The following is a 24,114-nucleotide window of genomic DNA, read 5'->3' as shown; positions in this document are numbered from 1 at the left end:
ATGGACAGCCCATTCAAAATGGCACATTTAAATTAAAAAATAAATAACAATGGGGACTTCCCTGGCCATCCAGTGCACTTCCATGCAGAGGTCATGGGTTCGATCCCTGGTCAGGGAACTAAGTTCCCACATGCTGCATGGTGCAGCAAAAATAAAACAAAATAATATAAAAAATAAATAAAAATAAATAACAACAAATATATTTATCCATCTCCCTTGCCTGTCAGGTTATTTTCAAATAAACAAACAACAGGCTTTATCTGCCCCACAGGAGATGCTTCTGGCTTCCACCTTTCTAGACTAGGAAGCTATAAGAAAATGGGCAGTACACTTGGATCACAACAGAGGATAATTCATATGTTTTGGTGATGCTGCCTTTCTAAGGGAACTTAATGTATGCTCAATGCAATAAGGAAGAGAAATATACTTTGTGCAACTCTAGATGGAGGTCTATGGGGAAACAAATCATAAAGAGAAGAGTTTATTTTGACAAGTATCATTCAAGTACCCAGCTGTAACTAAGCTGTGGTTTCCATGCCCTGACTCCCAAGCACAACAATCCTGTTTCCTAATGTCCAGATTACAGATATTCCGCTCATTGGACACTTGAGCTGATTAATGAAGATGCTGTCTACTCACATCAGACGCCTCCACAGAGACGGCTGAGGGCGTCCTAATTTACAAAAGGCATGCCAGGTACACAAAAATAATTTCAGATCTAACATGTATGACCCACAATATAAGCTGAGAAGTTTGGGTTGAGAAGGCCACCTGCTACGTCTCTCTTCCCTCCAATTCTTGCCTCTCTCCAAGCATGTAAGCTTTCGATGGGGCCTGGGGGAGGCTCCTCTGGTATTTCCTCAAGCCTGAGAGGCTGCTGTGATTTTCTCAACATGACTGACATCTGATGGCCACCTATCACCTGTCATTTCCATGGTGACTCCTCTTCCCATGTGAAGACTGTAGACATTCTCAGAGCCTGTCTTGGGCACTTTGATTTGAGGTTGGAAAACAAAGGCTAAGACATTAGGTTTCAGAAATGAGGGTGATACACCTTTGCTCCTGCTGCCTGAAGAGGCCCATCACCTGACACTCTCTCTCCTTTACAGCTAGGCCACTGCCTCCTCCAGGAAGCCTCCCTTAACTACCCCTCTCCTCCTCTGGTGTCCATTCTTGGTCCTGGGCTGTGTCTCAAAGTAGACCAGAGGAACAAGAAGACAGCTCTGTGTGAAGGACAATGACCTATAGCATGAATGGGAGGAAGCAGGAAATACTGAGACTGATAAGGAAAATTTGATCAGATTATGATGGGCTCAAGTCATCTTCCCCAGGTGGCTCAGTGGTAAAGAATCTTCCTGCAATACAGGAGGTGCAGGTTTAATCCCTGGGTCAGGAAGATCCCCTGGAGAAGGAAATGGCAACACACTCCAGTATTCTTGTTTGGATAATCCCAGGGGCAGAGAAGCCTGGTGGGCTACACTTCATAGGGTCTCAAAGAGATGGACACAACTGAGTGACTGAACACACAAGTCCTCTAAAGAGCCTGGACTTTAGGATATTTTGTACAGCACAGAGAAAATGGCCAATATTTTATAACAATTTTAAGTGGAGTGTAATCTATAAAATATTAAATCATGCAGAAGGATAACAGGATCAACTTTTCTGTTGTTTGTATTTGTTTTTTGGCCTCTCTGCATGGAATGTGGGCTCTTAGTTTCCTGACCAGGGATTGAACCTGTGCCCTCTGCACTGGAAGTGCAGAGTCTTAACCCCTGGACTGCCAGGGAAGTCCAGGATCAATTTGTATTTGAGGAAACCAACTCTGGTGATCACACTGAAGAAAGGCTAGAAATAGAAGGCAATTAAAGGCAGACAATGTAGCTCAAGAAGTGACTGAACAGTCCATATGACAGGTAACTGGGTCTTACATTTAGGCAAAGGTGGTAAAGATGGAGTAGAAGTGAGGAATTCAAGACATAGTCAGACAGAATCACAGGACTTGCAAATCAAGCAGCTATGGGAGGGAGAGGATAAGACAAGCAGGAGAATAAGATAACCTGGTCTGCATAGTAGGGTGCATGGGATTCACAAGTCAACACAGAAGGAAGACTAGGTTATGCATGCTAAAATAGATAACCAGGGGAGGCAGTATTTTGCTGATTGAAGATGGTTTACAAGTGCCAACAAGGTCCTACTTGTAGAGCACCAGGAACTCTGCTCAATGTTATACAGCCGCCTGGATGGGAGGTGAGTTTGGGGTAGAATGGATACATGTATATGTATGGCCGAGTCCCTTTGCTGTCTACCTGAATCTATCACAACATTGTTAATCAGCTATACTCCAGTACAAAATCAAAAGTTTAATTAAAAAAAAAAAAAAGACAACATGGTTTACAAGTACCTGAATAAACACACTAGTTAGGAGCCATGAGGAGAGGAGGGGCCCCAAGGAGTATGAAGGCGAGAATAAGGAGATGAATGGAAGACCCTTAGGGAATGTTATTAACAGGGGAGCAGAGCAGAGGCCATGGCAAGAAAATATGAAGGAATAGTGGCGGCAGGACCAGTGGGTTGGGCCTGGTTCTGATGGCAAGCTGGCCAGAAACATGTGTAGGAAATATCAGAGGAGATGACACAGATCATCTGCCACCAATTCTTATGCAACATCTACTGACAAATAAAACAATATGGGAAATCATAGCTTCCCTAAAAGCCATTAAAACTCCCACTTTAGAGTTACATGGGCTTCTAAGGGTCAGAGTATGCTCACAGGCTGGGAACTTGTACACTAAGGAGGCAACTGCCTGATGAACAAAGCTGCTGTGCTCTGCTCAAGTGATACGGGGACTGGGATGCTTTGAGCAAACGTACCCTGGAGTAGACGTCGGATTGTTTCCTAGAGCCCATCCTTCCTCCTGCCTATAACAGCATCCTGAGTCCTGCTGAGGATCTATTCTGGTTTTGATGGAGCCTACAAGCTGGAGGTAAGACCACAGCCCAAACTCTGGGATGAGCTGTGATTAACTTAAGCTAACCAGCACGTCCGTCTCCTCACCCAAACTCACCCCCACCCACCGTAACTGGTGGGGGTTGGGAGGAGGTTGTTCAGAAATGGAGAATGTGACCCAACGCACATCAATGCAATGGGAAGGGACTTCTACCTGCCAATGGATTGGGAAAAAAGAAGTTTCCTCACTCCATTAAGGACACTACTAGAAGACATGCTCACTACTTCAGTTGGACATGCACAAAGAAGCAGGCAGCCCATGGAAGCTGCTGGTAGCCAGCCTGCACCATGAGGGATAAAGCAGACACTGAAATAGCTAAGAGGAGAGAAGGAAAGAAACTGGGGTCCTGGTTACATCACTGAAAAGCTAGACCAAGCCCTACCTGCAGTCATCCCAACTACTGGACTTATGAGTAAGTCAGTTAATTCTACTTTCTCAGATAATTCAAGAGAGGCTTTCAGCTTTCTGCTGTCAAAGGATTTCTAATTGATGGTACAGTCTCTAAAGGGCTTCCCTTGTGGCTCAGCTGGTAAAGAATCTGCCTGCAATGTGGCAGACCTGGGTTCAATCCCTGGGTTGGGAAGATCCCCTGGAGAAGGGAAAGGCTACCCACTCCAGTATTCTGGCCTGGAGAATTCCATGCACTGTATAGTCCAGGGGGTTGCAAAGAGTCAGACACGAGTGAGCGACTTTCACTTTCACTTTCAACCTCTAAAAGCACCTGGAGAGAATTCAGTGTGAGCAGGGCCTTCAGCTCAGGGAAGCATGAAAGAATGCTATGGTCAGGCACGAGTCATGAGCGTGAATGGCGATACAAGGTTCATGTCTGCAGCCAAACCTTCTGATGCTACTTGGGAAAAATCGACTGATAAAGAGCAAGAAGCTTCTCAGGGACACGAGAATCGGGGCTCCGAGTCCCACCCGGTACTCACGTGTCTCCTCTCTGCGTCGGTGCCATGCTGGCCCTGGAAGCAGGCCATGAGACGCTTGTGGGAATGGTGACACATGGAGCGCACTGTGTCCAGGCGCCGCTCAATCTGAAAACACAAAGACAGATGAGTGGTTGGCAGGGCTCAGGAACCAGCTCAGCCTCCTCTCCTGCAGTGTTTGCATGTAGGCAGGGAAAAGTGTCCTGCCATAGAATTTTTCAGCTCTCAGGTGTAAATGGAAAAGGTTCCCATGCACCTACACCAGGACTTCTCACTACTGGCAGCTGGACTGGATAATTCTGGGCTAGGGGCAGCTGTCCAGTGCATTATCGGTGTGTTTAGCATCATCTCTGGCTTCCACTCACTAGACGCCGGTAGCACCCAACTGCCCCCTTTCTGACAACCAAACTGCCCCTGAATATTGTCAAATACCCTCCCAGAGGCCAAAACGGCCCCTGGTTTTGCAGTGAAGCTTCAGATCCCTTAAAGGCTGACTCCATGTGCAGGAGGAGGGGACAGTCCTGACTAGAGCTTGCTCTTTGATGAGTGGTGGCCAAGCCACACACTACAGCACCAGCAAAGTCCCGGGTCCAACCAGCAATACTGCAGATGAACAAGCTGAGGCCAGTCCAGGCCCACTGCCCAGTGGGAAAGCCGCGGGGACATTCAGCTTTCTCTAGATTGTGGCAATGGAGTCCTCCACACGCAGTACATCAGACAGAAGAGTCAAAAGATGTGCTCCGCAACTGACACTTGAGATCAGTGTTTTCAAAATTATTCCTTATTGTTCCTTATTGGGCTTGGGATGGAGGAGGGTGGGGGTGTTTTTGCCTTTATTTATTTATTTATTGTTTTAGATCAAACCTCTAAAGCAAAATGGACAGCCAACAGTAAGAAACTCTGACTCCGGGGGCCCACTCATCATCATTGGCTTCCCAAAATATTATTGCTGGGATATGGCTGTTTATGGCAAAGAGAGCTGCTTTTTACAGGAAGGAATGCCAAAAATGTGTATTCTGATGACTCATTAAGAATGAGGGCAGGCCCTTAGGGATGCTTTCTATTTTAAAGAAAAATCAACAGATTTCAAGCAGAATACATTTTTACCCCAAAATATTTTACCCAAAGAGATGGTTTTGGGCCTCCTTCTCAAGCAGCCCTTCTTCAGACTGGGGGCCCCTCCCAGGACCCTGATCTGCAGCCTCATTTATTTAGGACCAGATGCCACATCACTTGCCCCAAATTTTATAATGACCTGATTGTAAGGCATTGGAAAATTAATACATATTCTCCATTGGCCATAAAAGCAGGGACGGGGGGGAACCCAGAAAACTCCATTTTTACTTGATTCCATTTTCCACCGGTGGTGGTTTAGTCGCTAAGTCGTGTCCGATTTTTGCGACCCCGTGGACTGTAGCCTGCCAGGCTCCTCTGTCCATGGGATTCTCCAGGCAAGAATAACAGGGTGGGTTGCCATTTCTGTCTCCAGGAGTTCTTTCCAACCCAGGAACTGAACCCAGGTCTCCTGCATTGGAGGCAGATTCTTTACTGACTGAGCTGAGAAGGAAGCCCCAATTTCCTCTAGAATTCCTTGATGACTCAGACAGTAAAGAATTCACCTGCAGTGCAGGAGACCCAGGTTGGATCTGTGGGTCGGGAAGATCCCCTGGAGAAGGGAATGGCTACCCACTCCAGGATTCTTGTCTGGAGAATTCCATGGACATAGGAGCCTTGCGGGCTACAGTCCACGGGGTTGCAAAGAGTCAGACACGACTGAGTGACTTCACTTTTATCAAGTCCACAAGGACAGGGCCTTGGTCTCTTATGTTCACTGATTTATCCCGAGTGCTTTGATCACTGCCTGGCCCATGAATGGAACGTAGTATGTGTTGAAGGAACAAGTATATACTGAATCCCTGTACACGGTATTGGAAAAACAACAGTAAATAATTTGTGGTTCTTGCCCTCCTGGGGTTGGCAGCCTCTTGGAGAAACTCCATACAAACAAGATAAAAGGGCGGCCTCTTGAACTGCTCTAACTGAGATCTAAGAAAAGAGGCAGGAGAAAGAGCAAATTAAGGGACGTCTCACACCAGAAACAAAATAACTTCCGTGGCTTGTGAAAGTGGCAATCGTATCAACGAGTCACTAATATTTACCCCTTACTATGCGCCAGGCTCTGCCCCCAGGGCTGACCACGTTTAGCCCATGAGCCCCTCCTAACAGCCCTACGGGGCGACATGTCGATTACCTTCCTTCTAGAGAAGTGGACACTGAGGCAGAGGGAGGTTCAGAGAATTCTTGAGGGCACCCAACTAGTTAGGGGCAGACCTGGCATGGAATACAGGTGGCTGGTCACCAGACTCAGCACTTTGAATCACGACACGCCTTCTTCATGGCTAAAGATCACAGAAATAAGAGCAGGAAAACAACTGCTGCAGACGTGGAGTATCTGTGTTATAAGGAGTTCCTATATCCTGTGATAAACCGCAATGGAAAAGAATAGGAAAAAGGATATATAGATAGCTATAACTGAATCATTGTGCTGTACAGCAGAAATTAATACAACCCTGCAAATCAACTAAACTTTAATAAATTAAAAAAAAAATAATAAGGATTTATAGAAACTAGCAAACTCCTCAGGCCCCAGTGGGTGTTTGAGCAAAGAGACAAGAACAGACAGTCACTGTCTGAGTCCCGTAGGATCTCTGCAATCCTCCACCTGCCAGCAAGAGCTCTGGTCTCTCCTCAGGACTTTGGGATGAAATTACTGACATGAGATGTGGGAATGAGAATGTTCACAGGAAAACCTAGTGGAACTGGAACAAACAATATTTCTAAAAGTCTGAAAATGGATTTGAAATATCTGATTAAAGTTAGTGGGGAAATAGTGTTAAGAATCTGATTCTTAAGCTACAATATGTGTGTGTTAGTCGCTCAGTCGTGTCCAACTCTTTGTGACCCCATGGACTGTAGCCCGCCAGGCTCCTCTGTCCATGGTATTTTCCAGGCAAAAATAATGGGGTGGGTAGCCATTCTCTTCTCCAGGGGAGTTTCCTGACCCAGGGATCGAATCCGGGTTTCCAGATTATTTACCATCTGAGCCACCTGGGAAGCCCTAAACTATAATATTGTACATCAACTATACCTCAATTAAAACATTTTTTAAAGATTATAGTTCTTTAATAAATCTTTTTTAAAAAACCTAGTCCTTGATAAAAATTTCTAGTCCTTAAAAATAGAAAAAAAAAAAGTGCTCTTAAAATCTTCTACCTGCAGAAGACTATCATAATTTAGGAGACTGTTTTGGCATGGGGTGGGAGCAGAGCACAGGCGGTGTTTTTCTAAATTATGCAGCTCCTTCTCTCCACGGGAAGAGACAGAAAGCCATCTGGGAGCAGATCTCTGGTCTCCAGGGACTCCTTGGAGCACACCTGAGGCAGGTTATGAAAATAAGAGGCTAGGAGACAGGTGGAGAAGTCTTAACAAAACCTGCATGTGGAAGGGGTCCTGTCTTTCTCGAAGTATTCAGTGTGGGTGGGGATCAAGTGGGGTTGGGTGAAGTGATGTGTATATAAGGGTCCCAGCCCTCCTGGGAGAAATGCCCAGCCCCACAATTAGGGAAGCCTACTGAGAGATGGCATGGAGTAGCTGTAATTAAGGTCTGTGGCAGGAAACGCCCCTTCCTGTACAAAGAGGAAACTCTGGCCTAGCCATTGGAGGCCACCCTAGAGCCCCTGGGTGGTTTTGAGAGACCTGGTCACTGTCACTGAGACTCTGAGTCCTGCAGGACCCAATTTAGCTCAGTTTGGGGGAAAAGAAGCATAAAATGGAGCAAAAAATCCAAACTCTGTTGGAGCTAGTGGGGTCACTGCTGCAGCTGGTGGGGCCTGTTGCATCAAGGGCGCTGCACAGCGGCCTGCAGGGACCTGTGACCAGGCCACGGTGCCAACTGCCCAGACGGCCCAGCCAGGCTCCGCCCCCTGTCCCCACCCCAACACCTGGCACTTGAACTGGGGACTAGCCCCATCTGAACTTCATAACATGACACCAAAGTTTCAGATCCCCTTTTATCACCGTGCAACTCAACTGCTTTTCTTTTCCTGCTCAAAACCATGTTAATCATGCTAATTCTGTTTCGGGAAAAATCCCCCCAAAACAAAGAACCATAAGGTTCAGTTCTCCCCTATGGGTTTTTTGATTTGTTTGGTTTTTTCTACCTATGGGCTTTTTTGTTGTTGTTGTTCTTATTTAAATGGAGCACTTTAAAAAGTCTTTCTTTTGTTACCTGTAACAGATCTTCACTGAGGACTTCTGTTTTCTCGGCCCTGCGGGAAAAATTCAAAGTTCAGAGTTAGACGTCTGGAAATAAAAAGCAACCCATGAAACTGAGTAATTAGTATTCTGGAGTTTAAAACACAACAGGTAGAAATGAATGATCACAAGGGGGGAATTTTTACCAGTTTTTATATTAGAGGGCGACTTTAGCAAAGCCACAAAGAAACAAACAAATGAAAGTTTGCAGAAACTAGCAACCCTCAAGACCAAATGATTGAGATCAGTGGTTCTCAAACTTGGGCAGGTACAGACCCAGCAAGGGGGGGTGGGGGAGGAGGTGTGGCCTTAAAATGCCATAGTCCAGAATTGTAGTGAGATCCTGAATTTGTAACAAGCCCCTCCCTGCCCAGAATTCCCTGGCAGGAGGCCTGTAGACCACACTTTGAGAAAAGACTGCTCTGGAAAAAATTAAACTTCAGTTCTTAAAATGATCACTTCTGAGTTTCACAGCAAACAAGTGTGCCACAGATCCAGAAAGGTTATGCAATCGTACACACAGGGTAACAACACTTAAGTCTTCCTTCCTTCAGCTATCTCATCTTTACTTTCAAAAGAGACAAAATATTTTCATCCTTATCTATGCTTCAGAACTCCTGCTGACCTTTCTAGAGGACTGATACAGCAGCTGACAATCAGCAGAGAATGTGAGCTGCTGGAACCTCACGTGCCAGACCACCATCTTTTTCCAAGAAGATTTTTCTCTGCAGTCCAAAACAGCAGCATTGTTGGTATAGCCAGAATCACTACAAATCACTACATTCTGGACTTCTGGTTCAAATAGTGATTTAAGCCCAGTCATTTAACATCCCTACCAAATTCCCATTGAAACAAACTGGGACATTTTTAAAGGAAAATGAAAAAAAAAAAAAAAATTCAGTTCTGATCACACTGTAGGAGGGAGGAGGCAAGACCATTGATGAATCAGAAAATTTGAAGCCTTTTTATAAGATACACTGCCGAATGGAAGGCTGCATGACCTTGGTCTTGCCCATGAACCAACACAAGAGAAGGAGACGGTATCTGGCCAGAAAAACCGGTGGGACCCCCAAGAATGACTGCAAAACACTGCTAGGCTCAGAAGGGCACTAGATGCAAGAAGGATGGTGGCCCACACCCCCAATCCCACGCTTGGGAGATGGCACATCAAGCGAAACCCAGCCGTTGGCATGGAGAGCTCCAGTATCAGTCATCAACAGCAGTGCCCCAGTTAACCTGGAGATGCCTACAGGAGAGGCTCACTTGTGGTTTCTGCAGGAAACTAGAACTCTGACCTGATTCAATCCTCCCAGGTCCAGAGGAGCAGAGCCTGGAGATCAGGCCAAGGCCCCAGGTTCCCAAAGAGGCCAACTCAACTCTATGAACGAGTTCTGGAAGCAGCCGGCCAAAATACGTCATCCTAGCCCTCGCTTGGCACGCATGGTGCCAGGCATTGCTGAAGCGCCAAACATAGGTAGTCATGCCAGTTAGGGAAGTGGAGCAGGACCCCAGCTGACTATGATCTCAAGCAAGTGGCCTCGGAGACAAGCCTGTGAGTCGGCCGAGCAGGGACAAACCTGGCATGAGACCACCATAGCTTCACCATTCATCCCAGCCTTGCCACTCCTCGAGCAAAATACCACCTCAAGACAATGCAGCTTTCATTTGTCTTCACTGGCCAGAACCCAGAGTTCTGGATAGGGCCCTGGACGACTCTGAGAGCATGCTATCTCCTTCTGTAAGTATAAGTATGTGCAGAGAAAAGTCCCAAGGCCTATTAAAATATTCATAAGCTCAAAAGAGAAGATTCAGAGCGTATATGTCTACTTATGAAACAAAATTTTAAAAATAGAAGAGGAAAACTTAATTTTAAAACTCCCATTGTGGTACAGATGGCCAATGGGCACATGAAAAGAGGCTCAACATTGCTAATTATTAGAGAAATACAAATCAAAATGACAGTGTAATACACTTCACTGGTCAGAACGGCCAGCAGTAAAAAGCCTATAAATAATTTATGTGGGAGAGATTATGGGAAAAAGGGAACCCTCCTGTACTGTTGGTGAAGTGAAGTTAAATTTGCTCAGTCATGTCTGACTCTTTGTGACCACATGGACTATACAGTCCATGGAATTCTCCAGGCCTGAATACTGGAATGGGTAGCCATTCCCTTCTCTAAGGGATCAAACCTGGATGGAACCCAGGTCTCCTGCATTGCAGGAGGATTCTTTACCAGCTGAGCCACACAGGTTAATTATACTGTTGGTAGGAATGTACGTTGGTGCAGTCACCATGGAAAACAGTATGGAGTTTCCTCCTTAAAAAAAACTAAACGTAGAGTTATTGTATGACCCGGCAACTCCATTCTTGGGCATATATTCCAAACAAAATTATAACTCAAAAAGATATATGGACTCCAATATTCACTGCAGCACTATTTACAATAGGCAAGATACAGAAGCAACGTAAGTGTTGACAGATGAACAGATAAAGACGATGTGGTATGTGTATACACACACACACACACACACACACACACACACAATGGAATATTACTCAGCCACAAAAAAGAATGAAATAATGTCACTTGCAGCAAAACAGATGTACCTGAAGATTATCATACCAACTTAAGTAAGTCAGAGAAAGACAAATATCATATGATATCAATATATATGGAATCTAGAATATGATACAAATGAACCTATTTACAAAACAGAAACAGACTCACAGACATGAAAAACAAACTTATGGTTACAGAAAGGGAAGCTGAGATGAGGGATAAGTTAGTAGAAGTTTGGAATTAACAGATAAAAACTACTATAAATAAAACAGATAAACAATAAGGTCATACTGCATGGCACAGGGAATGATACTCAATATCTCATAATAAACCATAATGGAAAAGAATATGAAAAAAATATATATGTATGCATGTGTAACTAAATCACTTTGCTGTACACCAGAAATTAGCACAACATTGTAAAGCAACTATCAGATCAGATCAGATCAGATCAGTCACTCAGTCGTGTCCGACTCTTTGCAACCCCATGAATCGCAGCACGCCAGGCCTCCCTGTCCATCACCAACTCCCAGAGTTCACTGAGACTCACGTCCATCGAGTCAGTGATACCATCCAGCCATCTCATCCTCTGTCGTCCCCTTCTCCTCCTGCCCCCAATCCCTCCCAGCATCAGAGTCTTTTCCAATGAGTCAACTCTTCGCATGAGGCGGCCAAAGTACTGGAGTTTCAGCTTTAGCATCATTCCTTCCAAAGAAATCCCAGGGCTGATCTCCTTCACAATGGACTGGTTGGATCTCCTTGCAGTCCAAGGGACTCTCAAGAGTCTTCTCCAACACCACAGTTCAAAAGCATCAGTTCTTCAGCGCTCAGCCTTCTTCACAGTCCAACTCTCACATCCATACATGACCACAGGAAAAACCATAGCCTTGACTAGATGAACCTTTGTTGGCAAAGTAATGTCTCTGCTTTTCAATATGCTATCTAGGTTGGTCATAACTTTCCTTCCAAGGAGTAAGCGCCTTTTAATTTCATGGCTGCAGTCACCATCTGTAGTGATTTTGGAGCCCAGAAAAATAAAGTCGGACATTGTTTCCACCGTTTCCCCATCTATTTCCCATGAAGTGATGGGACCGGATGCCATGATCTTCGTTTTCTGAATGTTGAGCTTTAAGCCAACTTTTTCACTCTCCACTTTCACTTTCATCAAGAGGCTTTTGAGTTCCTCTACACTTTCTGCCATAAGGGTGGTGTCATCTGCATATCTGAGGTTATTGATGATATTTCTCCCGGCAATCTTGATTCCAGCTTGTGTTTCTTCCAGCCCAGCGTTTCTCATGATGTACTCTGCATATAAGTTAAATAAACAGGGTGACAATATACAGCCTTGACGAACTCCTTTTCCTATTTGGAACCACTCTGTTGTTCCATGTCCAGTTCTAACTGTTGCTTCCTGACCTGCATACAGATTTCTCAATAGGCAGGTCAGGTGGTCTGGTATTCCCATCTCTTGAAGAATTTTCCACAGTTTATTGTGATCCACACAGTCAAACACTTTGGCATAGTTAATAAAGCAGAAATAGGAACTCTCTTGCCTTTTCCATGATCCAGCGGATGTTGGCAATTTGATCTCTGGTTCCTCTGCCTTTTCTAAAACCAGCTTGAAAATTTGGAATTTTGTGGTTCACGTATTACTGAAGCCTGGCTTGGAGAATTTTGAGCATTACTTTACTAGCGTGTGAGATGAGTGCAATTGTGCGGTAGTTTGAGCATTCTTTGGCATTGCCTTTCTTTGGAATTGGAATGGAAACTGACCTTTTCCAGTCCTGTGGCCACTGCTGAGTTTTCCAAATTTGCTGGCATATTGAGTGCAGCACTTTCACAGCATCATCTTTCAGGATTTGAAAGAGCTCAACTGGAATTCCATCACCTCCACTAGCTTTGTTCGTAGTGATGCTTTCTAAGGCCCACTTGACTTCACATTCCAGGATGTCTGGCTCTAGGTCAGTGATCACAGCATCGTGATTATCTGGGTCGTGAAGATCTTTTTTGTACAGTTCTTCTGTGTAATCTTGCCATCTCTTCTTAATATCTTCTGCTTCTGTTAGGTCCATACCATTTCTGTCCTTTATAGAGCCCATCTTTGCATGAAATGTTCCTTTGATATCTCTGATTTTCTTGAAGAGATCCCTAGTCTTTCCCATTCTGTTGTTTTCCTCTATTTCTTTGCATTGATCGCTGAAGAAGGCTTTCTTATCTCTTCTTGCTATTCTTTGGAACTCTGCATTCAGATGTTTGTATCTTTCCTTTTCTCCTTTGCTTTTCACTTCTCTTCTTTTCACAGCTATTTGTAAGGCCTCCCCAGACAGCCATTTTGCTCTTTTGCATTTCTTTTCCATGGGAATGGTCTTGATCCCTGTCTCCTGTACAATGTCACGAACCTCATTCCATAGTTCATCAGGCACTCTATCTATCAGATCTAGACCCTTAAATCTATTTCTCACTTCCACTGTATAATCATAAGGGATTTGATTTAGGTCATACCTGAATGGTCTAGTGGTTTTCCCTACTTTCTTTAATTTAAGTCTGAATTTGGCAATAAGAATACTTCAATTTAAAAAATAATTAATAAGATAAAATTCCAATGCGGGTGTTTAGTAGGTATGAGAGAGTTAGTAACAGCTCAGTGGTTTGAGAGAATAAACCGTGCATCTTGTCCCTGCTGCTTGTTCAGTGACCTCACATTGGTAACTTGAAATGAATTTTAAAAAAAAATCAAATACAATACAAACAAATACACATAATACACATCAGGGTTGTTTTTGAGAGTCAGCTATATGAGCATAGCACTGCTATAGCCACAAAGAAAATAAAGCTAATGTAAAAAGAAAGCAAGAATTAACTTCAGAAAAATCAAAAGTCTATTGGCAAGACAGTCCTAGTTTACTTCTATGCTTTGATGCAAATAACTGATTGAACATAGTATTATATATATCAAATAGCAATATATGCAAAAGTTGTAATGTAACTGTATTGGAAGGATGGGAAAGCAGAAGTAGAGAGCCCTAAACCCTCATTTATCATAACAGGAAGTCAATAAATAATACCTAAACTTGATAACTCAAAAGACAGTGGTTTATATATATTATCTATAAATATAGATAGGAGTTAATGCCAAAATAAACAGCACAAATTTGAAAGCAGTTGCCTCTTCAGTGAGGGAAGCTCAAATGGGAAAGTGCAGTGAGTGAGGAGAGAATCCACTGTAATTTGTGCATAAGCCTTTTCTTGTTATTTGACTTTTAAAATTACAACAAATTAAAAAAAAAAATAGCACTTTTTAAAACAGTTAAAAAGTAACAATAGTTCGTTACTTTTTTCAGCCACACGCTTGATATGGTTTCAAGCGATGCATAAACTTAAGTGGAGCAGGACTGTAAAGCGATGGGTCCCACTGTCCATCTGTACAAACGAGCAACAGGACACAGACATGAGAGCATCTGAAATACAAGGCAGATTGGGGTTCTTTCTTCAAACTGACAACTGTGATCCTTTCCTGTAAATTTAGAGGCACTTGACTTGCAAAGTATCTACAGACTGAAAAACACACGGAACATACTACGTGAAAATGTTAACAGACAGCTTAAAGATGAGTTTATTCTCTGTTTCCCTGCTTTGTGGACACTCGGTATACCACACTGATGAAGCTAACTTAAGGTACCATTTCACACCAGTCAGAATGGCTGCGATCCAAAAGTCTACAAGTAATAAATGCTGGAGAGGGTGTGGAGAAAAGGGAACCCTCTTACACTGTTGGTGGGAATGCAAACTAGTACAGCCACTATGGAGAACAGTGTGGAGATTCCTTAAAAACTGGAAATAGACCTGCCTTATGATCCAGCAATCCCACTGCTGGGCATACACACTGAGGAAACCAGAAGGGAAAGAGACACGTGTACCCCAGTGTTCATCGCAGCACTGTTTATAATAGCCAGGACATGGAAGCAACCTAGATGTCCATCAGCAGATGAATGGATAAGAAAGCTGTGGTACATATACACAATGGAGTATTATTCAGCCATTAAAAAGAATACATTTGAATCAGTTCTAATGAGGTGGATGAAACTGGAGCCTATTATACAGAGTGAAGTACGCCAGAAAGAAAAACACCAATACAGTATACTAACGCATATATATGGAATTTAGAAAGATGGTAACAATAACCCTGTGTACGAGACAGCAAAAGAGACACTGATGTATAGAACAGTCTTATGGACTCTGTGGGAGAGGGAGAGGGTGGGAAGATTTGGGAGAATGGCATTGAAACATGTAAAATATCATGTATGAAATGAGTTGCCAGTCCAGGTTCGATGCATGATACTGGATGCTTGGGGCTGGTGCACTGGGACGACCCAGAGGGATGGAATGGGGAGGGAGGAGGGAGGAGGGTTCAGGATGGGGAACACATGTATACCTGTGGCGGATTCATTTTGATATTTGGCAAAACTAATACAGTTATGTAAAGTTTAAAAATAAAATAAAATTTAAAAAAAAAAAAAGAAAAGAAAGAGATCCAGTGCATCTTCTGAATCAGATTTTTGTGTTCAATGAAATTAATTTAAATTGCCTATAATCAGGAAAGATTATTTCCCCCCTAGCTTTACATAATTGACAGAACTCCATATATTTAAAGTATACAATGTGATGATTTGATTTACACACACATTGCGAAGTGATTACCACCATCAGGTTAATGAACACATCCCATTACCTTTTTTTATAGTTGTGAAAATGCTTGAGATCCACTCTCCGCAGATGTCAAGTATGTATTATTAAGTATAGTCACCATGCTGTAGTGAAGGTGAAAGTCACTCACTCATGTCTGACTCTTTGCGACCCCATGGACTATATAGTCCATGGAATTCTGCAGGCCAGAATACTGGAGTGGGTAGCCTTTCCCTTCTCCAGGAGATCTTCCCAATCCAGGGATCGAACCCAGGTCTCCCGCATTGCAGGCAGATTCTTTACCAACTGAGTGAGAGCCCCAGAATTTATTCATCTTGTAATTGAAGAATGCTCAAACTACTGCACAACTGCACTCATTTCACATGCTAGTAAACTAATGCTCAAAAATCTCCAAGCCAGGCTTCAGCAATATGTGAACCGTGAACTTCCTGATGTTCAAGCTGGTTTTAGAAAAGGCAGAGGAACCAGAGATCAAATTGCCAACATCCGCTGGATCATGGAAAAAGCAAGAGAGTTCCTATTTCTGCTTTATTGACTATGCCAAAGTGTTTGACTGTGTGGATCACAATAAACTGTGGAAAATTCTTCAAGAGATGGGAATACCAGACCACCTGACCTGCCTATTGAGAAATCTGTATGCAGGTCAGGAAGCAACAGTTAGAACTGGACATGGAACAACAGAGTGGTTCCAAATAGGAAAAGGAGTTCGTCAAGGCTGTATATTGTCACCCTGTTTATTTAACTTATATGCAGAGTACATCATGAGAAACGCTGGGCTGGAAGAAACACAAGCTGGAATCAAGATTGCCGGGAGAAATATCATCAATAACTTCAGATATGCAGATGACACCACCCTTATGGCAGAAAGTGAAGAGGAACTCAAAAGCCTCTTGATGAAAGTGAAAGTGGAGAGTGAAAAAGTTGGCTTAAAGCTCAACATTCAGAAAACGAAGATCATGGCATCCGGTCCCACCACTTCATGGGAAATAGATGGGAAAACAGTGGAAATAGTGTCAGACTTTAGTTTTCTGGGCTCCAAAATCACTACAGATGGTGACTGCAGCCATGAAATTAAAAGGCGCTTACTCCTTGGAAGGAAAGTTATGACCAACCTAGATAGCATATTGAAAAGCAGAGACATTACTTTGCCAACAAAGGTTCGTCTAGTCAAGGCTATGGTTTTTTCTGTGGTCATGTATGGATGTGAGAGTTGGACTGTGAAGAAGGCTGAGCGCTGAAGAATTGATGCTTTTGAACTGTGGTGTTGGAGAAGACTCTTGAGAGTTCCTTGGACTGCAAGGAGATCCAACCAGTCCATTGTGAAGGAGATCAGCCCTGGGATTTCTTTGGAAGGAATGATGCTAAAGCCGAAAACTCCAGTACTTTGGCCGCCTCATGTGAAGAGTTGACTCATTGGAAAAGACTCTGATGCTGGGAGGGATTGGGGGCAGGAGGAGAAGGGGACGACAGAGGATGAGATGGCTGGATGGTAACACTGACTCGATGGATGTGAGTCTGAGTGAACTCCGGGAGTTGGTGATGGACAGGGAGGCCTGGTGTGCTGCGATTCATGGGGTCGCAAAGAGTCGGACACGACTGAGTGACTGATCTGATCTGATCTGATCTGACCTTCTGACTAGTATCCCCACCATTTCCCTGATGCCCCATTCCCTGGTAACCACCACTCTGTTTCTTTGAGTTCAACTTTATTTAAGACTTCACATATAATTGAGATCATACAGTATTGGTCTTTCTCTGGTTTATTTCACTTAGCATAAGGTCCTTCTGGTTCATCCACGTGTTGCAAATGGCAGGATTTCCCAATTTCCTTCTTTCTCATGCCTGAATAATGCTCCTGTGTGCCTGTGTGTATGCAACTTCTTTATCTATTCATCCATCACTGATGGACACTTTGTTTTTACACCTTAGTTATTGTAACTATGCTTCAATGACCACGGACGTGTAACTATCTCTTAGAAATACTGATTTCACTTCTTTCCGATATACACCCAGAAATAGGATTCCTGGATCATATGGTAGTTCTTTTTTTGAGGAACCTCCATACTGTTTTCTTTAACGGCTATACCAATTTACACCACCAACAGTGTAAAAGGGTTTCAGTTACATTTTGGCCACATGGAAAAATGTCTTCATTGGATAAATGTCTGTTTAGATCTTTTGACCATTTTTTAATCAGGTTATTTGTTGTTGGTGGTTTTTTTTTTTTGGCTATTGCATCAATGCAATTTGCAAACTCATAAAATACATGATATATATATGATACTAACTCCTTATCACCAGTCCACTGTGAAGGAGATCAGCCCTGGGATTTCTTTGGAAAGAATGATGCTAAAGCTGAAACTCCAGTACTTTGGCCACCTCATGCGAAGAATTGACTCATTGGAAAAGACTCTGATGCTGGGAGGGATTAGGGGCAGGAGGAGAAGGGGACGACAGAGGATGAGATGGCTGGATGGCATCACTGACTCAATGGACGTGAGTCTGAGTGAACTCTGGGAGTTGGGAGATGGACAGGGAGGCCTGGTGTGCTGCGATTCATGGGGTCACAAAGAGTTGGACACGACTGAGTGACTGAACTGAACTGAACTCCTTATCAGATAGATGGTTTGCAAATATTTTCTCTCATTCCCAAAGTTGCCTTCCCATTTTGTAGATTGTTTCCTTAGCTGGGCTGAAGTGTTTTAATTTGATGTAGTCCCACTTGTTTATTTTCAGTTTTGTTGCCAGTGTTTTCAGTGTTATATATATGCAATTATTTCCAAGACCAATATCAAGTAGCTTTCCCCTTATTTTCTTCTAGGACCTCTATGGTTTCAGGTCTTGTATTTAAGTCTTTAATCCATTTCAAGTTAACTTTTGTGAGTGGTGTAAGGTAGGAGTCCAGTTTAATATTTTTGCATATGGATATGTGTATTTCCCAACAGCATTTCAAACAGACTATCATTTCCCTACTGTGCATTCCTGGTGCCCTTGTCAAAGATTAGTTAACTGTATATGTGTGGGTTTATTTTTGGGCTCTTTATTTTGGTCTATTGGTCTATGTGTGTGTTCTTACCCCAGTGTCATACTGCTTTGATTACTGTAGCTTCATAATATAGTTTGAAATCAGGAAATGTGATGCCTCTAGCTTTGTTCTTGCTCAGTAATACTTCAGCTATTTCAAGGTCTTTTGTGGTTCCATATGAATTTTAGGATTTTTTTTTTCTATTTCTGTGAAAAATGCCATTGGAATTTTGATGGGACTATACTGAATCTTTGGATTGCTTTGAGTAGTATAGAATTTTAACAATACTAATTCTTCCAATCCATGAATATGGGTTATCTAGGAAAGATTACTTCTATTTTTTTAAGTTTTTTTAATATAAATTTATTTATTTTAATTGGAGGCTAATTACTTTACAATATTGTATTGGTTTTGCCATACATCAACATGAATCTGCCACGGGTGCACACGTGTTCCCCATCCTGAACCCCCTGAAAGATTACTTCTAAATCACAACTGTAGAATGTAATATACAAAGTAGGATGCCTCCCTCTCACAGAAACTCCCCAATGGACGGTGCTATCCCCATCTTAACTTTAGGGAACCACCAATGTTTCCACCTCCTCCCATATGTGGTCCAAATAACCTGACCTCCCTCATCACTGTGACCAGTCCAAGACTCAGCCCTTTCTATGCTGAAGGGCTTTGGAACATTCATCTTTACCACAGATGTGGAATTTTTGCCCTAAAAAAGTTTGGCGATTAGCATTCAGAGTACTGGCCAAGGTCCCCATTTAAAAGCCATTTACCTAAGCCAAAGAAACTTAGTTTTACTGAGACTGAATTTATCAAGACAAAGTGATCCAATTATAAAAATAATACTTGCTAAATCGGATTGTTTTCAATCAAGCATTTTGCTACACAGACCTAAACTCTTTGCATATGAGGGTTGGTTTTTTTTTTTCCTGCTTTGTCTGAGCCTTCCTTGTGTCCAGTGTTCCATGCTTGAAAACACACTTGATGTTTCCTGTCTGTAACTGGAAAAACAATACAGAGCAGGAAGGTACCTCCCACTCGCCATTTTACTCTGGGGGTTGTTTTTTCCTATGCAAGCTGCTGCACAATTTCACTAGTCATTCAGACAAGGCTTCCATCAGGCACGATTTTTAATTTACTTATCACTTTCTGATAAAGCATTAAGATTTCCCTCTTCTAATTCCCAAAGTCTAAAAGCAGCCACGCTGTGTGGGCCATAACGTAGTCACCTTTTCCAGAAAAGCTCAAGTGAGGAAAAGGGCCAAAGGAAGATTTCCAATTGGCCTTGATAATTTCCACCTCTAACCGTGGACTGATTTCTGGAGGAGTTTCTGCCATCACTACACTCAGTGCCAGATGTTGCTAGCATATCATGAACTGCCATTCTACTTCCTGGGGAACAGACATCAGCTTAAAGCACGTACCATGGGAGCCATGGACACAAATGCTCAAGTTCACACCTTCAATGCACACTGTGATCTTCCAAGCACTTATTGAGCGTTACTGACCTCATCCCAGCACAACAGAACGCTCCCTGGGGGCAGGGACCAGGTGTTATCTTAGCATCAACCCTTCCCCAGCAATTCGCTTAGCCCCTGCCTGTCACACAGAAAGCACTTGAATGTGTGTGTACTTAATCGTGTTATGACTCTTTGTGACCCAATGAACTGTAGTCTGCCAGGCTCATCTGTGCCAGGCAAGAATACTGGATTGGGTTGCCATTTCTTCCTCCAGGGGATCTTTCTGACCCAGGGATCAAACCTGGATCTCCTACACTGCAGGTGGATTCTTTACCACTAAGCCATTGGGGAACCCCAAACGTTTAGTAAATATATACTGAATGAATGAATGACAAAGTGACTGTCACAATGACAGAGAAAGAGATGCAATAAAGAATATTCTAGATTTCAAAAGCGATAGCGAGGAAAACAGTCACACTAAGGCAGAAAAACAGCCACACATAAATACAGATTTGCCTTCCACTGTAAAATCCACAATGACTACAATTAAAATGTGATATTTTCTTCTGAAATTCATCTTTCATGAAAAAAAACAAAAACAAAAACATAAACCATCCCTATGACCAGGGTTCAGCAAACTATGGCCTATAGGTCAAATCACACCAGTTCACTGAATATTTTTGTATGGACAGCAAGCTAAAAAGAGTTTTTATTTTTCAATGGTTGAAAGAACTCGAAAGAGCAATAAACAATATTTTATCACATGTGAAAATTATGAAATTCAGGTTTCAGTGTGCACAAGTCAAGGTTTCTTAGGGCGTGGCCTGGCTGATCTGTTGATGTATTATCTATGGTTGCATTCATTACAGCAACAGAGCTGAATTGCTGCAACAGAGACCGTGTGGTCTGCAGAGCTCAGAACACCAGCTGGCTCTTCACAGGAAAAGTTTGCTGACCCGGGGGCTGCGGCAGTGATGGTCACAGTGTGTGGTGCAAACCACGCCCACAGGCTTTTGAGAATCACTTTGCAGACTGGTATGTGAGGCTGGTCTGGAGGTGTATTTTCTCCACCTCGTGTTCGAGACGCAGCTGCTAAAATGAATGTGGGTTGCTGGCTCTGACAATATCCTTCAAAAGTGGAGGCACAGCCCAGGGCTGGTCATGCGGTGACAGTGAAAAATCAGAAATTAAGCTTCCGCTCCGCCTACCCACTTCCACCCACCCATGTCCCTCCCAAAACATGTATTATAACAATGATTTTCTCCTCGGTTTCTGCTTGTAAACAGATTGCAGGATGAGAAATAAATACAATTGTCTGGTCAGGCATCGCACTTTTTCTGGAAAGACTGGATAATAAATATTTTAGGCTTGCAGGCCACATCGTCTCTGCTGCAATTATTCAGCACTGCCATGTAACACAAAAGCAGCCAGGGACAACATAAAAATGAATGAACCCGGCTGGGTTCCAATAAACTTTATTTATGGACACTGAAATTTGAATTCACACAATATTCATATGTCAGGAAATATTCTTCTTCTTTTGATTTTTTTTCAACCATTTAAAAATGCAAAAACCATCGTGAGCCTGCTGCAGCTGGAATTGGTCCACAGGCCACAGTTTGCTGACTCCTGATCCGTGTACAAGTGAAATACGGTTTCCCATGAAACTCCAATCCTTTTTAATCGCTTCCAAATTCTTCTGACTTTGAAGGGGGATTTCTGCACTTTCCCAACTTGCATTTCAGACACTGGCTTTTCAGGACACCATTAGATTATTCCTCTTTGGTCCCTTCAGCCACTCTGGGGGCTCATCTTTCTACCCACCCAGTACCCTCTCTACCCAGGGATGCAAATCAGTGGTACAGGAGCCAGAACCATCATCTAACACTGAGGGCTTCCATGGCCTCCAAGATCACAGTGCTACCATTTTTTGGTTTAGAAATTCACAAGAGATCCGAGTTCTGTAGGTTTTTCACTTATACTTTCACTTTGATACGCCAATTAAAGGCGGTGGGGGGAAGAAATGGGACATGGAGAGAAGTTTTAATAGACTGATTTTAAATTCTGATTATCTGCAAATACCTAAACGCATCTTTGATGAACAAGATAAACTCTGATCAATCTTTTGTGGATTCTCAATATCATACGTGGGGCAATAGCCCCTCATGGTCACTGCGTGCGCCGGAATTTATATTCTCAGAGGAATCACCGCAGCCAGACCCACGGCTAAGGGGTCTGTTTCATTCTGCTGGGAACCAGATTTTGTGCAACGTTGTCATCTCCTGTTACAAGGGTTTACAAAATCCCCTTGAGCCTGGGCTCTGAGTTTGGGCTCACTCATCTGATTTCACAGTGAGTCAGGGGACTACTGAGTGAGTTTTTCCTGTTTTATCTCATTAGATTAGCTGTCTTCTTAAGTTCCTGGGAAGGAATTGCAAATCTACTTAATTGGATTTCAAAAATAAAGGCCCCTCTGACACTTTATAAATGAATCAATTTGCAACACATTCCACAAAGTAATTTTAAAAGCCTTAAAGGAACATTTATAGAACTCTAAAGGGATAGTATGGGGGAAAAAAAATCTCCATACATAATGCTGAAAAGAAACTGGGTACTAATTGGCTATACCTCCATACAAAATAAAAAGTTTAAAGAAATCAGAGGGAAAATGATTAAGGAGAAACTGTTTCGGTAATAGTACGGGCAACAAACATCTCATAGTTCTCTACTTTGATTTGTTTCCCCAAATGATGGGATTTTACCCACACATTTACAGCTGCTCTAAGTAATATATACATTTTTTTTTTACTTTAAATAACAACAAACCCTATAAATCTTAACTGACTCTCTGTAATATTCTTTGAATTTGAATCAATGACCGAGCTGAATTGTTACATTTTAAAATATGTTGAATTGACAGCTTTTTGCTTGGTCAGTTGGGTTTTTCGCCCCTCTGGCACCTGGAATGGAATCTATTTGCCATCCCTGCTCTAACCATGAGATCAGCCTAAAAGCTCCACCGAGGACTGCTTATGGCAAAGTGAGAAAGAAAGTTCATGGCCACCAGCACACTGTCCGACTCCGTTCAGTGGTCGGGCGTCCAAGTGCCCCCTCCCAGGCCTGCTCTACTCACTCACAGTACCTGCTCGTGCCTGGGGGCACCTGAGTTTGCCATCTCAAAACTCCCTCTCAAAGCTTCCTCAAACAGGTAAAAAATACGTGAGGAATATTTTGCAAACACTACAAACAGTGCACGCGGAGCTGAGACCTCTGGTGGGAAGCGAGGAGGAGGACCAGGAAGAGGGGGTCGGGTCTTGTTCACTGCCAAGCAAGGCAAGAGGCCAGCAGCAACTGCGAAGCCACGCAAAAAATCTAAATCGAAAGTGCCAAAGGCAAAGCCACACAAAGTCAAGGGCTCGGCTCTGACTCAGGGCCGGGCGGCCGGTGGAGGCACTCCGCGTCTGAAGACAGGTTGTGCTGGCTCCCGTCCGAAGGCTTCTTCCTAAGTCAGCACATTTGGACTTTGGAAAGCATGTTCCCATAGAAAGCAGGTTATAAATGATCATTACGTTCTCAGCCCAGCTTAGACGGACCTACTTCGCTTACAGCTTATCTAAACGACAGCCCTCGTGGGCGGGCGTTGGCTGAACCCAGGGAACAGCAGTAAAAAAAAGAAAAACCAGGAGATAACTGCGGTTCTCAACCAAGGCTACGCATTACAATTCTTTCAGAATAATGCAGGGGGCTTTTGAAATAATGCAAGCAATTCTGTCTATATAAAATGACCAGAAAAAGCAAATCTAGAGAGGCAGAAAGACGCCCAGTGGCCACCTGAAGGTAAGGGTGGAAATGTGGATTAGCCAGAGAGGGGAACGAGGGAATCTTCCTGGGTGATGCCACTGTTCTAAAATCAGATGGTGGTGATGGTTACCTGACTTTGCAGATTTGCTAAAAATCATCAAATTGGATACTTAAGATGGGTGATGGGTGAATTTTATGACATACAAAGTATATCTCAGATTTCCCTGGTGGTCCATTGGTTAAGAATTCACTTGCCAATCAATGCAAGGGACATGGGTTCAATCCCTGGTCCAGGAAG

The 24,114-nt window shown here is 43.2% G+C and overlaps 1 protein-coding gene across 5 annotated transcripts in view; it reads right to left on the bottom strand.

Annotated features, from left to right (window-relative positions):
• ARHGAP17 (Rho GTPase activating protein 17) overlaps window positions 1-24,114 on the bottom strand; it is a 101,684-nt gene that overhangs the window by 47,196 nt on the left and 30,374 nt on the right. For all 5 annotated transcript variants that reach the window (XM_025275231.3, XM_025275233.3, XM_025275232.3 and 2 more), the window contains exons 2-3: window positions 8,226-8,265; window positions 3,941-4,045 (exon numbers count right to left, since the gene is read on the bottom strand). In XM_025275231.3, coding sequence (XP_025131016.1) covers window positions 3,941-4,045; window positions 8,226-8,265 — 145 coding nt within the window. The remainder of the gene's footprint in view (window positions 1-3,940; window positions 4,046-8,225; window positions 8,266-24,114) is intronic.

This window comes from Bubalus bubalis, chromosome 24 (assembly GCF_019923935.1).
Source record: "Bubalus bubalis isolate 160015118507 breed Murrah chromosome 24, NDDB_SH_1, whole genome shotgun sequence".
In the NCBI taxonomy this organism is placed as follows: domain Eukaryota; kingdom Metazoa; phylum Chordata; class Mammalia; order Artiodactyla; family Bovidae; genus Bubalus; species Bubalus bubalis.
The sequence above is the reverse complement of the archived record's forward strand: the minus strand, read 5'-3'. Positions and strand labels throughout refer to the sequence as shown.